Source organism: Vombatus ursinus, unplaced genomic scaffold, assembly GCF_900497805.2.
Source record: "Vombatus ursinus unplaced genomic scaffold, bare-nosed wombat genome assembly UNPS02011916.1, whole genome shotgun sequence".
NCBI lineage: Eukaryota > Metazoa > Chordata > Mammalia > Diprotodontia > Vombatidae > Vombatus > Vombatus ursinus.
The window spans coordinates 2,569,959-2,588,571 of record NW_020951694.1 but is presented as its reverse complement, the minus strand read 5'-3'; the positions used below and the strand labels follow the sequence as shown (position 1 = coordinate 2,588,571).

The window sequence follows — 18,613 nt, the reverse complement described above, 5'->3', positions numbered from 1 at the left end:
CAGGCACTGTCAGCCAGCTGAGAAGCTCTGCTGGTTCACTGACAGAATTATAGACTGTCTTTTGGTCTGGGATTGCTGCTCTGGTTATTCTTCTGCAGTCGTCATACTGGGCTGGAGACTGGAACCTATACCTTATTCTACTCTCTACTGAGATTTGGGCTACATTACTGCTTCTTGCTTTTGAACTTGCTCTTCTGCGTAGGGTGGTGGTGGTGGAGAGTGACACAGGTCTCCTCCTTGTATCCTGAATCTGTGACTTGGAACTCAGTAGTGGGTAATAAAGCTTCCAGTTTGTATTTGTCTCCATTGTGATGCTATGATATGGATATGAGACTGCCTGCCCCAATATATTGCTCTTGATTAAGCCTTACTCATTCTGTTCACTTAGTACTATTGTAAAATTTTAATTTATTAAAGTGTCTTAAGTTATTAGACACTTAAGAATGAATTAGAATTAGAATATCAAGTGCTTGTTATATGCCAAGCACCATACTAAGTGCTGAGAATACAAATAGAAAAATTAAGACATTCCCATGTTCTCGGTGAGCTCATGTTCTAATTGGGGAAGAAGACAACATGTCGAGAAAAGTTCAGCTGCCAGGTCGATGGAAAGGCCTAGAATTCCTAAGAATGAAGTGAAGGGGTGGGGTAGGTAGCAAGTCCCAAGGTTACATCATATGTAGATCAGATGACAGTGCCAAGGGTCTGTAGGGGATAGAGACAGGGTGTATGGTAAGGCTTGGTGGTCCTCTGTCTCACTAGAAAGAATAGAGTTGGTGTCTCCCATCTCATATAAAATGTCAAGCAGACTAGATGGATAGATGAGAGGGTGGGGAAAGGTAAGGGTAGGGAAGGAGAGGAAACACCTGTGGTAGAGAGTCTTCCCAATGCCTGATTGTCCCAGATGGGTTCTGGGAATAAAAATATAGTTCTGGGCTATGAGCCAACCCTTAGAATACCATTGGATATTGTGTGCGTGCGTGTGTGTGTGTATGTGTATGTGTATGTGTACACTTTTGGTCCTTGCTAACTTTAAAGACTTTTGATCTAGAATTTCTCAACAATTTTTCTTGGATATGCTGAGAATGTCCTACAATTTCATTTTCATTTTTAGTAATTTCATTACTAGTTCGTGGGCCTACTGGAGGCAGCAGATCCTCTGTCACTTTCTGTTCTTGACCAGAGACCTTCAGATTGCCTTTGGATTACCAACTCAATAGGGATAGGAACAGGAAGAGTAAGTCTAACCCAAGAGTGATAGATAAATATGCCTCTCATCATACTTAAGGCTGTATGACAAAGAGCAACATGACTTCATTATTAACAGACTATGTCAGACTAACTTCATTCCCTTTTTTAACAGGATTTCTAATCTAGTAGATGAAGGCAATGCTGTAGCTATAAGTTACTTGGACTTTAACAAGCAATTGATGAGTACTTTCGCTACTCGTGTAAAAAAAATGTAGAGATAGGTCTAGAATGAAGATAGTAGTACAACTGGATGGATTTAGAAGTGGTTGAAGAGCTGGACCTAGATTAGTCATTAATGGTTCCATGTCAGTTTGTCCCCTTGGAGGGAGGTCTCCTATGGAGTGTTTCAAAGATGTGTTTGGCATTGTGCTGTTTAATATTTTTCATTTGTGACTTGGATATAGGCATTGATGACATGCTTATTCAATTTGTAGCTGACAAAAAATTGGGAGAGATCATTAATATGCTAAATGGATCCAAAAAGATCTATTGATAGTCTAGACTTTTGAATTCTAGTAAGATGAAATTTTTAAAAATTATTTTTACCCCTATTAAATTTTGAGTTTTATACTTGGATTCAAAAATTGACTTTATATGTATGAGGGTAGGGTAGCATAGTTAGACAGCAGTTTGCAAAGCAAAATGGGAGTTTAGTGGACAGCAAACTTAGTACAAGTTCACTGTGTGACAGAATAGCCAGAAAAGTTAATTTAATTATAGGCTTTTTCTCTAGGAATAAAAAGGCACTATAACCTTACTGTGTTCTGCTCTGGTTGCATCATAGCTGGCATATTGTGTTCAGTTCTAGGTATCACATTTTAGGAAGGATATTGATCAGCTGAAGGAATAACTAGAATGTAAAGGACTGAATATGCATGTTGTGTAAAGCCTTTTTTAAAATCACAAATGGTAGATCCATTCTTAGCACATTTCATTTTTCAGAGTTTCATTGGCTCTTTCATTTGGCTATCCAAACAGTAGGATAACCACCTTCTTTTCTCCCTCATAGAAGGGAAGGTGATAGTATTTTCATATGTATGAGACCTCACTGGATCCCCTAATAAGTATTCTAATATGGGATCAGACGGGCTTACTTGAGATGTATAGCCCCCAAATTTTCTTCCTACCTAATTCTGGCTATAGCTTTTTAGAATCACATTCGGTCCTGGTATGTGTCAAAATAGAATTAAAAAAAAAGGATTGCACATGAAACTGCAACTCTCTTATGTACAACTTGTTTTTCCTTTTAAATATATAATAAAATTATCATGTAACTTTCCTTTCCCTCACCTCCTGCCCTAGAGATGACTACCATTAGACACAGATATATATGTAAATCCACAATCTACATACTTCTGTTTATCAGTTCTTTCTCTGGATGCAGATAGTATCTTCCTTCACATGTCTTTTGTAGTTAATTTGGGTATTTATAATAGTCAAAATGACTTAGTTGGTCAAAGCTGTTCTTAAAAAATATTACTGTTGCTGTATACAACATTCTCTTGGTTCTGCTTGTTTCACTCTTCATTATGTCATGCATATCTTTCTGTGTTTTTCTAAAATTGAGCTCATCATTTATTATAGCTCAATAGTATTCCATCACAATCATATACCACAACTTGTTTAGCCATTGCCCATTTGACGGGTATCCTCACAATTTCCAGTTCTTTGCCACCACAAAGAGAGGGGCTATAAATATTTTTAGAACATACAGGTTCTTTTCCTTTTTCTCTAATCATCTTGGGAAACAGACATAATCATGGTATTGCTGGGTCAAAGGGTATACACAGTTTTATAACTCTTTGGGCATAATTCCAAATTGCTTTCCAAAATGGTTGATTTAGTTCACTTTCACCAACAGTGAATTAGTGTCCCAATTTTTCTGCATCCTCTCCAACATTTGTCATTTTCCCCTTCTATCATTTTAGTCAATCTGGTATGTGTAAAATGATGTCTCAAGGTTGCTTAAATTTGCATTTCTGTAATCAATAATGATTTAGAGCATTTTTCACATGATTATAAACTGTTCTGATTTCATCAGAAAACTGCCTGTTCATATCCTTTGACCATTTATATCTATTGGGGAATGACTCATGTTCTTAGAGATTTGGCAATGTTCTTTATATATTTGAAATATGAGACCTCTATCTGAGAAACTGTCTATAAAATTTCCTCCCAATTTTCTGCTATCCTTCTGATCTTGGTTACGTTTGTTTTATTTGTACAAAACATTTTTAATTTAATGTAATTGGAATTATCCATTCTATACCTCAAAATGCTCTCCTTTTTTATTTGTAAATAGTTTACCTCTCTATAAGTCTGATATGTAATATGTTCCATGTTCTTCCAGTTTTCTTTAATATCTCCCTTTATATCTAGATCACGTATCCATTTTGACCTTATTGTGGGAAATGGTGTAAGATACTGGTCTGTGCCCAGTTTCTATCAGGCTGCTTTCCAAAAACTTATTCCCAAAACTTAAGTCTTTACACTTGTCAAACACCAGGTTACTATAGGGTTATATATGTTATAATATAATTATTAATATAATTATAATTATTATATATAGTATAGTACTATAGTATAAGAAGACTATAGTCATTTGCTGCTTTAGATTGTATATGTCCTCTGTTCCACTGATCTGCCTTTCTGTTTTTTAGCCAGTACCAGATAGTTTTGATAATTAACTGTCTTATAATACAGTTTAAGATCTGGTACTGCTAACCTTCCTTCCTTTACTTTTTTATCATTAGTTCCCTTGATATTCTTGACCTTTTGTTCTTCCAAATGATTTTTTAAATTACATTTTCTAACTCAGTAAAATAATTTTTTTGGTAATTTAATTGGAATGGCATTGAATATATAGATTAATTTAGGTTAAATTGTCATTTTTGTTATATTGGCCCGGCCTTGCCATGAACAATTAACATTTTTCTAATTATTTAAATCTGATTTTATTTGTATAAAAAGTTTTTTATAATTTTGTTCATATAATACCTGTGTTTATTTTGGCAGGTGTACTTTCAGGTGTTTTACACTGTCTAGAGTTATTTTAAATGAGGTATCTCTTACTATCTCTTCTTGCAGGGGGCTCCTCTTTTAATGGCTGGCCTGGTCCTGAGCCCAGGCCCCTGAGATAGAACCAATAATGCTTCATGCCCATACCCATTGTGGATATACATGTCAGACACAGCTGCATTCAAGTGGAAAATGTATGGGGGGGTAAGGAGGTAGAATCAAAATAATATCAGACAGATGAGGGAATTTCAGGTAGAGATAGGAGCTCTAGTGTCTACTCCTACTTTTAGCAAAGGTGAGGTTTTGCTATTCCCATAGAAAAGGAATTATAGGTTCCATGAGCCTAAGGGTAAGAGTTGCTATTACTAGCTTGCCAACTTAGGAAGGTAGTGGGGTGGGGGAAGAGAACAAGGTAACTCAGACTCTTCTCACCTCAAGATGGTATTGAGTCTTTTGGTCTGTGCTCTGCTCTTCTGTGGTCTTCTGGATTGAGAGCTTCTGTTTGTTGTTATTTCTTGGTACTTTGGGGTTTGGTGATGGAATGCATTAACTCTAGTTTGAGCTAATTTGTGAATCTAGATTTTTGAATATTGGATTTATATTTTGTTCTCTTTGATTAGCATCTGTCATAGAATATGATGCTTCTCTTTTGTTTTTGTTTCTAAACTTTATGGTCTTTTTCTCTTTGCCAAGGAATATTCTGTAATATTGGAAAGAACCTTACATGTGTGAGACTTGATTTTTTGAAATATTAGACTATACATTGTTTGTTAACATATTTGTCATTGGATCATAGTTTTAAAAGTTGGAAGGGCCCTTAGGGTTCATGTATTCTAATCTGTTCATTTTAAAGATGAAAAAACTGAGGCCCAGAGAGGTGAAAGGATCTTACTGCTAGTAAGAAACGTGATTGAGACTGGAATACGCTCTAAATCTAGTGCTTTTCCCACTGTACCATGCTGCCCTTCTGTTCTTTCATTTTGGGACTTTGGTCCCTTTATGTCCTTGATTGCCTTGCTTAATTTGTGATATTGCTTGTTTTTAGCTTTTAGGCACTAAACCACCATAGGCATGGTTTGTAGTGACTCCTCCCTAATTTTGTTTTGGAGTCTTTGTTAAGTAGACATGATGAGGAATTCCCAATATTTTTTACTTTTATAATCATTAAAGTTTTTGTTTTAGACTTGTAGGATGGTTGCATCTTGTGATTCAGCTTTGTGTACTTATTTTTTAAACATGGTTTTCTTTTCTTCCTTTACAGGCATATACCATTGTATCTCTCCCTTTACAATGGCGCAGAGGAGTGGACTTGAAGATCCAGAGAGGTATCTCTTCGTGGATAGGGCTGTAATTTACAATCCTGCCACTCAGGCCGACTGGACTGCTAAAAAACTGGTTTGGATTCCATCAGAACGCCATGGTTTTGAGGCAGCAAGTATCAAGGAAGAGAGAGGAGATGAAGTTATGGTTGAATTGGCGGAGAATGGAAAGAAAGCAATGGTCAATAAAGATGATATTCAGAAGATGAACCCACCTAAATTTTCCAAAGTGGAAGATATGGCAGAATTAACATGCTTGAATGAAGCATCTGTTTTGCATAACCTCAAGGATCGTTATTATTCTGGACTTATTTATGTAAGTTTTTTTTTTTAAAGATGGTATTTAAAACTGAATGGTTAATGAGGAATAACTGCAAATTTTTGTAAATGATAACCCATGTCTTAAGCACATGAGCACATTGAACCTTCAAATTCTCTACTAGAATTTCTTTTTGCTGAATTGTAACATTGAAGATAGAACAGGTAATCTGATTACCTAGGCCTTCCTTTGTTTCAAATATAAACTTAATTTGCATATCAGTTTAGGTCACCTCCCTACTCAGTAAATTCTAATAGGTTGCCTGTTACTTACAGAATCAAGTATGCTCTGTTTGGCATTTAAAACTCTTCACAATCTTTCCTTTTCATACATTTGCTGTCTTACCTTTTACTCTCCTCCATGTGCTGTTTTCCAGGTACCCCAGCCTATTTGTAGTTCCTCAAACAAACATTCCATGGTTTTGTCTTTGTGCCTTTACATTGATTGTCACCACTTGGAATGCTCTGCCCCCTCACTTCTGGCTTTCTTTAATATTCAGTGTCTGTCCTCACAGTTGATAGTGCCCTCTCCTTTGATTCTGTAAAGATCCTTTATTTATACCTAGTTATTTATATCCTGTCTCCCCAATTAGAATATGAACTACTTGAAGGCAGGGACTGTTTTTGCATTTCTTTGTATCTTCTTTGCTTATTTAGCACAGTGCCTGGTATATAATAAATAGTTAATAAATGCTTGTTTACTGACTGAAATATCACCAACTAATTGAACATATATAAATGTATTGTAGTGTTATGAGTCAAGAAAATATGTGAAGGGTTGTCAATATAGTTCCTGAAATTACTAGTAGGAGTAAAATAGAGGAAAAAATGCAACTGGGCTCTGATAACATCTGAGAAAGTGGTAGTAAGTTCAGAGAAATGATAAATAAGGGTGATGGAGCATGGGTTTGCAATGAAGAAAAATAGGTGGGAAAGTGGTAGAACATTGGTGTAAAAATTGATACTAGTGAGTATCGGGGAAGCATAGTAATTTTCTATAGCATTATGGATGGAAAGTAGTGAAGTCTTCATAGGTAAAAGGCAGTTGTAGAGTTCCATGTTTCTGATAAGGTAAGAGAAAATGGAAGGGATAGAAATAGAATAATAGAATTTTAAAGTTGCAGGAGACCTATCGAAGTCAGTTTCCTTGTTTTACAGTTGAGGAAAGCATCTATATTGACTTTCATATGTAGTAGACACTCAAGTGTCAATTTCATAGAATTATGAAATTTTACATTTCAAAGGGAACTTAATTCAACCTTTTTTCTTAGGAGAGGATCCTTTCTAGAAGGTGCTAGCTCTCTACTAGCTATCTAAAGCAGGTTGTAGTGGAGAGATTGTAGGATCACCGACTTAGTTCTAGAAGGAACATTGGAGGTCGTCTAATTCATCCTCTCATCTTATAGATGAGTAAACAGGCACAGGGAGGATAAATAACTTGCCCAGGTTGCTCCACAAGTAGTAAGTAGTGCCATGTGGTTTGAATGCAGGTCCTTATTCCAGATTCAGCATTCTTTCCACCATGCCATATGACTTTAGAGCCCTGGGCTTGGAGTCAAGAACTGGGTGTGAATTCTGCCCCAGCTGCTTAACAGATGTGTGACCTGGGCAAGTCATTTAACCTCTATAAGCCCTAGTTTAATCCTCTCTGTAAAGTGGAGATAATAGTACTTAGTAAAGTTGTAGGGAGTCAGTTAATATAATGTATATAAAGCCCTTGTGATAGTGGGGAATTCACTGTCACATAAGCAGTATATGCAATTTTGGGACAGTTGTACTGGCTAGAATTGTTTTTCTTATATCTGCTCAATAACAAATACCTGATAGTACTTGTTCTGGCTCCTGTAGCACTGTTATGTGATAGCTCTCTTCTAATAATTAAGGGGCTACTACTTTGCCCCCATCAGATCTTTCTTATTTAGCTAGTGAGAAAAATATGCTTAAAATAGTTGTAGAATGAAATGTTATGATTAAGCTCAAGTTCTGTTGCCACTACAAGAGTCAGAAGAAACTTTTGATTTTAATTTTTTAGAAATATATTGTTATCAGTATTTTTGTTTTTATATTGTTTTAGATTTTTCCTATATTATTTCTCCTTCCTCCAGAGAGCATCCCTTATAACAAAAAAATTTTCAAAAAGAAAAAGAGGAAGAGAAGAAAAATTCCAGTAAAAATGAGCAATATATTGAAAAAAGCTAACATTTTATGCAATGTTCTGTATTCATGGACAACTGCTTCCTCCCACCTTGGCAAAATTTTTATCACAATAAGTTTTATTGGTTTATCTATATACATTTTTTTACATCACCAAACTTTTCCCTGCATCTTTCCTCTGATCCCTTCCCAGAAAGTCATCTATATGACAGTATTTTTAGAGGAAAAAAAAACAGCAAAACTGAGCAGTATATTGAAAAAAATCTGAAAATATGTTTAATATACCATGTTCATATACCTCCCACCTGAAAAGGAATGGGTTGGGAGTGTCTTCCTATATCTTTTTGGAGATATCTTATTCTTTATAATTCTGCAACATTCATCTTTGATTATTTTCTATTTTTTTTTCTGTTTACATTGTTTACATTGTTTATATTGTTTTTTTGACTATGCCTATTTCACTTTGAAAATGTAAAAATGTTCATGTAAATCTTTCCATACTTCTCTGCATTTGTCATATTCACTGTCTTACAGCACAGTAATAATTCATTGCATGCATCTACCACAATTTGTTTTGCCATTTCTCAATCAATAGGCATTTACTTTTGCTTGTAGTTGTTTACTTTCCCCAAAAATGCTATTATAAGTATTTTGCTGTGTGTAGGGACTTTCTTGTTGTCAATGGCCCCTTGGAGTTTCAGTGGAATCTCTGGGTCAAATGGTATAGACATTTTAGTCACTTTATTTGCATAATTCAAATTGCTTTCCAAGATCCAACAACGGTATACTAGTATACCTAACTTCCCATAACATTTCTAACATTGCCTGCTCTCATCTCTTGTCATTTTTGCCATTTACATACAAGGTGTGAGACAAAACCTCAAGGTTGTTTTGATTTTCTCATTAGTCGATTGGAACATTTTTTCACATGGTTGTTGATAGTTTGCAGTTCTTTTGAGGAAAAGTTTGTTTTTATCCTTTGACTACTTATTTTTTAGTGAATGACTTTTGGTTTTACATTTGTTAGGTGTTTTACATAGCTTATGTATCAAACCTTTATCAGAAATTTCATACAAAGATATTTTTCCTCCCAATTGACCATTTCCCTTTATGATTCTCTTCTTAACTCTCAGCAGTCTGGCTTCCTACCTCATTATCTAACTGAAACTTCCCTCTCCAAAGTTTTCAAATCTAATAGCTTGTCTTTTGAAATGTTTTAAAATTCAATTATTTTATTTTCAGTTTCAAATTTTATCTGTCTCACCTTTCCTCTCCTTACATTACAACTCATTACAAATATGTGTAGTTAGGCAAAACAAATTCCCACATTAGCCATGGCCAATAAGAAGAAAGAAAGAAAAGAAAATGGGCTTCAGTCTGTACTCTGAGTCTGTCAGCTCTCTATCTGGGGGGTGGATAGCGTATTCCATCATGAGCCCTTCAGAATAGCAGTTGGTCATTGTGTCGTTGTGTTGATTAGATTTCCTAAGTCTTTCAAAGTTTGTCATTACAATATTATTACTATTGTATAATTTATTCTTCTGGTTCTTCTCGTATCACTGTGCATCAGTTCATACAAGTCTTCTCAGGTTTCTCTGAAATCGTCTCCTTCCTCATTTCTGACAGCATAATAATATTCTATTATATTCACATACCATAACTTGTTCAGCCATTTCCCAATTGTTGGGCATGCCTTCAGTTTCCAATTCTTTTTCACCACAAAAAGAGCTGCTATAAATATTTTTGTGCATATGGATCCTTTTTCTCTTTCTTTGATCTCTTTGAGATATAGACCTAGTAGTGGTTTGGATGGATCAAAGGGTATGCACAGTTTAATAGTTTTTTGGGCTTAGTTCCCGATTACTTTCCAGAATGGCTGGACTTTTCTCATTCCTCATCCTTGATCTCTCTGCCACTTTTGACATTGTTGATCATCCCCTCCTGTTACTCTTTTCACTCTAGGATTTCATGACACTATTTTCCCCTCCTTCTCCTAACTGTCTGACTGCTCTTTCAGATTCTCCTATATTGGATCTTCATTCACATCACACTCACTGTGTCCTCTAAGCTTTTGCTAGGGACCCTCTTCTTTTTCTCCCCACATATTACTTTGCTTGGTGATCTCATCAGTTTTCATCTCTCTGAAGATGGTCACCAGATCAATTTATCTAAACTTTTGACCTCCAGGCTCACATCTCCAAGATGTATTGAAGGTCTTGAACTAGATATCCTATAGATGTTTTAAACTCAGTATGTTCAAAACTGAACACAGTATCTTTCCCCTCCAATTCCTTCCATCTTAACTTCCCTTATACTGTCAAGGGCACTACTTTCTTTTCAAGTCATCGAGGTTCACAGCTTAAATGTCTTTCTCGATTCCTCATTCTCTGTCACACTCCCCATATTCCAGTCTGTTGATGAGTCCTGTCATTTATGTGTTTATAACATCTCTTGTATACAAATGTCCTCCTCTCCTCTGACACTGACTCTTAGTACCTCATACCTGGACTGTTACAATAGCTTGGTTGGCCTCCCTGCCTTAAATCTCTCTTTACTCTAGTCCATTCTTCACTCAGCTGTCAACGTCATCCAGATGTTTCATAAATGCCTGGTCCCTATTACTTTCAGGATCAAATATAACATCCTCCATTTGGCCTTTAAAACTCTTCATGAGTTCTGTTTTGGACATGAATTTGAGATGCCTACACGACATACAGTTGGTAATATCCTGGGGGTAGCGGGTAGTTCATGATTCAGAACTGGTGCTCTGCGGTGATAGAGAGTAATTGAATCCATTGGAGCTGATGAAGTGACCAAGAGCTAGAGAAAAAAGAGGAAAGGGCTCAGGACAAGAGTCTTGGGGTACATCCACAGTTAGCATGCATGACATTAGCATAGGAGACTAAGAAGGAATATTTGGACAGGTAGGAAGAGAATATGTCTGTTGTAGACATCTGGAAGATATTTAAAATATATGAATGAGTATTGTAGATAGTCTTATTTCTCCTATGCAGAAATGATGTGATATCTTTGTGTGTTCATTAGCAGTAGCAGTATTGGCAGGCTCTGTACAAAGCTGACCTGGACAATTAATACCATTTTATAATGTCATTGTTACGGTCTAACAGAAACTTTGTATGATGTCATTGATCACCCATTAATGTCAGTGTTCTTATTGAACTAACATTTTTATGTAATGTTTTTGAGAAGTCAGTTAATGAGGTTAGTTAGGTCTCTGGTCTGAATCTTGTATTGCCTGACCACTTGAAAATTTGAGAATCAGTTCACTCAGTTACGGTGCCTGCTTGTCAGAGATTATTTATCTTTTACTTATCAGGGTGATGATAAAGTAAATTGACTGTCACAGCATGGTATATTGGCAGGAGTTTTCTGGTTTTGGAGTCAGAGAGTCTAGATTTGAATCCTAGTTCAGACACTACCTGGGTGACCTTAGGCACATCATTAACTTTCTTTGGTCCCCAGTTTAGTCAGTTGTGGCTGTGAATTAAAGAGACTTGGCTGGATAAACTCCAAGTTGCTTCCAGTACTTTAGGGTCATAAAGTGGAGGAAAAGGAAAGGGTTAGAATATTGATTAAATCAATTTATTAGTAAGTTAGTACAAAAAAGAAAAAGGATCAAATTGATCCTTTTGAATTGACTGAATCAGTTGAAAGGGCTCGCTGTACATAAATACAGCCATGATTCTTCAGGAAGATTAATTAATTGCATTTCTGTGGGTTTGTATATAAAAGAATTTCAAACAGATCTTTTTGTTGAACAGATTTTATGGGTCAGTTGAGTCTTCTGTAAGGCAGTGAATTACCTTCTAATTTATCTTTTTGATTTTAAAATTAGAGGCTTGCCTGTAATGCCTTTTTCCCTGAGCAGTTCATAACACTTTTAGATATGGGCCCACCCTGGGTTTCTAAGTTAGGTAAGGTATTCCTGTAAATGAACTATATTTCTCAGTTTAGGCTTAGCTAAACTCTCTGGTGTTGCTTAGAAGTGGAGCATTTACAAAAGAGTCAACGAATTAGAACAGATTGAAAGTGAGAAACGCTGCCTGAAGTTTTTGGAGAGGCCTCTGGATCAGAAATCAATAGATGACTAGAATAGCTAATAACAATAGTTTACAATTATATCAAGCTTTAAGTATAGCCATAATCATTCTCTGTGATCCTATTTAATATATATATGTATATGTATCTCACATCCTTATGAGGTTGTTACTATGGGTGTCACCCCTATTTTGTGAATGAGGAAGTAAAAGTTCAAGATCATACCTCTAGTTGGTAGTTGAACCTCGATTTGTGCTTTATCACTCCACTGTAGTGTACACAGTCTTTCACCATGTTCATAGAAGAGTCCTTGCACTCTGGACACTTTGAATAGGTGCTGAGGAATGTGTCCTTGAAGAGATTTGTCACTGTCTTCTAATATTACGGAATATGTTAGGTATAGTCAAAGAACAATAAACTGAGCATCATGATAAGTTTCCGTTGTCTGAGTGCAAACAGAATGTAGATCTTTGCTCCTTACCTTTTCCCCTCATATCCTGCTCTGTCTCTCACTTTATTTTCACCATCCCTCTCATGAGCAGCAAATGAACAGAACTTATCTGACCAGGATATCACAACATTAGAATAGAACTCTTGGTGTGTAGATTAAAGGAGGGGTTGGGCTGTTATGTTAAATGGCAAAATGGGTAAAAAAGATGTTTTTTGGCTATAGCTTTTGTAAATCAGTAGGCCCAAAAGTATTGAAAACAGAATGGTTTAATAATGGGACGGGCTGTGTTATTTTTTTAAAGAAGTAATTTAAAATTGGTTGAATGTAACTATGCATAATTTTTATTTTTTTAAACTGGCTTGATAGGTAGTGTGGTGCTATGGAAAGAGGCCCTAGACTTGGAGTCTAAGAAACTGAGTTTGAAGGTAAACTTCGTCACTTGGGCAATACACTTAAGCTCCATGGGCTTCAGTGTCCTTAACTGTAAAATGAGGATATTGGATTCGATAACTTCTCTGGCCCTTTCTATCTCTGAATTTAAGATTTATGGATATAAATTCTGTAGCATAAGCTTTGCTAATATTATCTAGTTTGAAAGTTGAGAAAAGTAGGGAGGGAAGACTTCTAAGAGAATTTATACCATTTCCCAGTTGACTGGAGTGGATTTGTGATTGTTGCAAGTTAGAGGTTGTAGGTAAATTTTGTTGTTCTTTGACAAGAGTTTGTTAAAGAATAAGACTTAGTTGCAAGCTTCAGTTCTGTATGTGTAACATTTTAAATTTAGACAGCTTAACAAAATGAATCAGCTTGGTCTTTGAGCCTTATCATCCAGGCAAACTTGTAGTGGCACGGGGTGGGGGGGGTAGTGATATTCTTATAAAGAGGATTTAACAGTTTTAGAAATTACTTATTGGTTTGGGTAGGTGTCTTATTTGTTGGGAAAACCTTGTGTGAATTGTCCTGGAATGTGATCCTTTTCTTTTCAGATGGCTGAGGGTTAATTTTCGTTTTAACAGTTTGTTTTAATGGAAATCTTTTTAAGACATAACAATATATTTCCCTGTCTTACCACACAGAATACATAGACCATTATTATTTTCTTGATGTGTTGGGGTTTTCAGTTACTGTGACATAGTAAAGGTATAGTTATAGAGATGGTGTAGGACATATGGGTGAATGGATATTAACTCTGGCAGAGTGTTTTATGTAGATAAATTTATTTGTGAAAGCACTTATCACTTTAACACTGTGCTGGTACTGTTTGATTGAAAAAAATTTTTTCCGTTAATAACGTATTTTCTCTCCCACCAAAAACAAAAAAACACCACCGTGTAACAGTTATTCAGTCTGCCAAAACAAATTCCCACTTGTATGCTTCATTCTACATCTTAAGTTCGTCACCTCTTGTCAGATGTGTAGCAGGATGCTTCATCATCAGCCTCCTGGAATTGTACTTGGTCATTGCATTGATGAGAGTTCTTAAGTCTTCCCAGTTTGTTTTGTCCTTACCATGTAGTTGTTATTGCATAAATCGTTTAGCTGGTTTGGCTCACTTCACTCTGTCTACATCCCTCAAAAGCTGTCCTTTTTGTAATTTCTTCTTTTTTTTCCTTTAAATTTTTTATTTTTGTGAACTAGAAAATCATCAGACATGTACATTTCCCACACACAGAAGGTCACAAAAGAGGGATTGCAAATAAAACCGTGGATTTATCACATACAGCTTGTTTTTTAAATAATACAGTAGTACAGACATTGCTTCCTTCTCTGTATCACCTTCCAAACATTCTTCTGCTCTTTCCTGGATATTTTGAAATATTTCATTGATGTTCATTTCTTTTTGTGTCACTCTCATGCATCACTCTCACTAACTCTTAACCCTTCCCCAACTCCCCCTCCCTGACCCAAATCAAAGCCTTCTCTAATAACAAAAATGTTGTCAAGCAGAACAAATTTGTCCCATTTATTAAAAATGTTAGTATCCTTCTGTACCCTATCATCTTTCCACAAAGAAATGGGAGGCGTGCCTCTTTATCTGTCTTCTGGTGTCAGGACTGATCAGTTCTAAAATCTTTTAAAGCTATTTTCCCTTGTAAATTGTGGTCATTGTATAAACTGTTCTCTAGGTTCTACTCACTTCATTTTATGTCAGATTATAGAAATCTTCCTAGGTTTCTCTGAAACCATCTCCTTTATCATTTCTTATGGTACAAAAGTATTCCATTACTTATAACATAATTTGTTCAGCCCCATTTCCAATGCCAAGATTGGGAATCTCAGTTTCCTAAGTTTTTTTGTCGACACAAAAAGAACTGCTATAAATCCTTTGGTACATATAAATCCTTTTCCTTTTTCTTTGATCTCTTTGGAGTATAGGCTTGTAATGGTATCACTGGGTCAAAAAAATATGAGCAGTTTAGTGACTTGGGCATTGTTCCAAATTACTTTCCAGGATAGATTGACCAATTAATTCACAGCTTGGCCAGCAGTACATTATTGTGTGCATTTTCCCAAAGTCTCTGTAGCATCTGTCAATTTCTCTCTCTCTCTCTCTCTTTCTCTCTCTCTCTCTCTCTCTCTCTCTCTCTCTCTCAACTTCGGAACTGCACACTGGAGCATTTTTTTTTGTGTGGATAATATGAAAATATTGTACCTTAGATTTCTTTCTTTGAAAACTGTTCATGTCTTTTGGCTAACAGTTGGAGAAATGTCTTTTGAATAAATTTGTACCAGTTGTTTATATATTCTTAGAAATGAGACCTTTGTCAGAGAAACTTGCTGCAAAGATTTTTTCCCCCAGTTAACTTTTTCCTTTCTAATCTCAGCCTATATTGGTTTTGTTTGTGGAGAAATTGTTTAATTTTATATAATTAAAATTGTCCACATATCTTTTGTGATGCTTTCTGTACCTCATTTGGTCACAAGTGCTTCTTTTCTCATATATACAAAAGGAAATTTCTTTCTTGTACTTCTAATTTATTTATGATGTAACGTTTTTTACATGATGTAACCTTTGGAGCTTATTTAGATGTATGGTGTGAGATGTTGGTCTAAACCTTTAATTTTTTCCAGCCATCTAGCAGTTTTTTGAAAGGTGAATCCTTATCTCAGTAGCTGGGGCCTTTGGGTTTATCAAACATGAGGCTATTTGTTTTATTTGATATTGTACTGGCCTTCGTAACCTGCCGTCGGGCCACTTGCTGTACGCCAAAGGATTCTAGCTGCCAGTGGAAGAACGTAGAGGAAAACATCCTTTGTATGTAGAGGAATTCTTTTGGTGTGCCCTGTCACTGGTTATGCTGGCATGCTACCTAATCTGTTCCACAGATCAATTTTTTAGCTAGTTCCAAATCATTTTAAGGATTACAGCTTTGTACTATAGTTGGAGTATATATATATATATATATATAGTTGGTAATGCTCAGCTCCCTTCTTTCTCACTTTTTCCCATTGTTTCCCATGAGATTTTTGACCTTTTGTTCCATCAGATGAATGTTGTTGGTTTTTTTAATTACCTCTATAAATTAATTTTTTGACAGTTGATTGGTATGACACTAAGGTAGGTAGTATTATCATTTTTGTTACATTGGCATAGCTTAATCATGAGCAATGAATATTTCTCCACTTATTTAGGTCTATCTTTATTTCAGTAGAGTTGAATTCTTATACTTCCTGTCTTGGCAGGTAGATACCTGCCAATATTTTATACATTCTGTACATATCTTGTGGAGTTTTTCTTTCTATCTCTCTTTTTGTTGGTAATATACAGAATTGCTGATGATTTATTATGGATTTCTTTTATATCCTACTATTTTGCTGGTATTTGTTACTGTTTCAACTTTCAGTTGACTCTAGGGTTCCTTGGGTAAACCATCATATAATTTGCAAAAGTTACAATTTTGTTTATTTATGCTTATTTCTCCATTTTCTTTTTCTTGTCTTATTTATATAGCTAGCATTTCTAGCACTATACCTGCTTCTGACCTCATTGGAAAAGTCTTGATATGAATGAAAAGTCTGAGAGTTTCTGGGTAATTAATAATCAACTTATTAATTAGGCTACCAAATAATAAATTGATTCAGTGGTCTCTCTCCGGGTGGTCAAAGACAAAAGACCATGGAGATCTTCAAATGCTTAAATACTTTTGGAAAAGTGGGTGCCTTTGACTGGCAGAGATGAGGGAATGGACATGTTAATGAGGAAGTTATATAAAAGTCTTCAGCTCCTGCTGAGAACTTGACTTCATCTTGAGACTCAGCCTCCTGCACTCAGGACAAAAGAATCCATCTCCATCCAGACTACTTTTGATTCCAGCCATCTAGACTAAGGGATGTACTATGTTGAACAATGGTATTTCAAGAGCATGTGCCTAATGCTTTAGGGCTGGATGGAATTCACCTAGATTAGATTCTCTTTACACTTTAATCTGAAATAAGCCCTCCCAATTGGGTAGGGTCCTGCTCAAGATTGAGAAGAATGTTAGTGTAGGGTTAGGCCAATGCAGCCCCTATCCTTCACAAGGACTGGGCTTTGAATGAGGAAATAAACAGAGGAAAAAACCTTGAAGCCTAATATTAATTATTGATTATTAATAAACATTTCTCTCAACCTCTAGTTTATTCCCATTACATGTAATGCTGGCTCTTGCTTTTAGATAGATTCTACTTACCATATTAAGGAAAAGGCTATTTAACCCTATGCTTTTAAAAAGTATTTTAAAACAGAATCAATGTAATATTTTGTCAGTAGCTTTTTCTGTATCTGTTGATAAATCATTACCAAATAGTTTTGATGATTGCTGTTTCATAATATAATTTTAGATCTAGTATAGCTAGGCCACCTTCCTTTGCATTTTTTTTTTTATTTATTCCTTTGATATTCTTGACCCTTTGTTCATCCAGATGAATTTTGTTATTATTTTTTCTAGCTCTATAAAATAATTTTTTGGTAATTTGATATGGCACTGAATAAGTAAATTAATTTAGGTAGAGTTGTCATTTTTGTTATATTAGATCAGCCTACCAATGAGCAACTGATATTTTTCCAATTTTTCCAATTTATGTGTGTGAAAAGTGTTTTCTAATTGTGTTCCTATAGTTCCTGGGTTTGTCTTGTCAGGTAGACTTTCTAATATTTTATATTGTTTACAGCTATTTTACATGGAATTTCTCTTTCTCTTGCTTTTGGGCTTAGTAATATATAGAAATGCCAGTGATTTATGTGGATTTATTTTATATCCTGCAACTTTGTTAAAGTTGTTAAGTGTTTCAAGTAGTTTTTCAGTTGATTCTCTAGGATTCTCTAAGCATACCAGCATATCATCTGCAAAGAGTGACAGCTTTGTTTCCTTATTACCTATTCTAATTTCTTCAATTTCTTTTTTCTCTCTTATTGCTAAAGCTAACATTTCTAGTATTGTATCTAGTATCTAGTATCTAGATTGAATAACAGTGGTGATAATGGACATCCTTATTTCACCCCTGATGTTATTGGGGAAACTTCTAGCTTATCCTTATTACTTATGATGCTTGCTGATTTTAAATAGATGCTACTTATCATTTTAGGGAAAACTCCATTTATTCCTGTGTTCTCTAGTGTTTTTAACAGGAATGGCTGCTGTATTTTGTCAAAAGCTTTTTCTGCATCTATTGAGATAATCATATTCTGTTAGTTTTGTTATTGATACAGTCAATTATGCTTACACTTTTCCTAAAATTGAACCAGCCCTGCATTCCTGTTATAAATCCCATCTGGTTGTACTGTATTATCATGGTGACAAATTGCTGTAATCTTTTCTGCTAATATTTTATTTAAAATTTTTGCATTAATATTCATTAGGGAAATTGGTCTATAATTTTCTTTTTCTGTTTTGGCTCTTCCTGGTTTAGGTATCAGCACTGTATTTCTATCATTAAAAACAATTTGGTAGGACTCCTTCTTAGCCTTTTTTTCTAGATAGTTTATATAGTATTACAATTAATTGTTCTTTTAAATGTTTGGTAGAATTCACTTTTAAATCCATTAGGCCCTGGGGATTTTTTC

General features: G+C 35.3%; 1 protein-coding gene across 1 annotated transcript in view; it reads left to right on the top strand.

Moving 5' to 3' along the window:
• MYH10 (myosin heavy chain 10) overlaps positions 1 to 18,613 on the top strand; it is a 201,397-nt gene that overhangs the window by 13,702 nt on the left and 169,082 nt on the right. The window contains exon 2 of the mRNA XM_027857033.1: positions 5,531 to 5,904. Coding sequence (XP_027712834.1) covers positions 5,560 to 5,904 — 345 coding nt within the window. The 5' untranslated portion in view covers positions 5,531 to 5,559. The remainder of the gene's footprint in view (positions 1 to 5,530; positions 5,905 to 18,613) is intronic.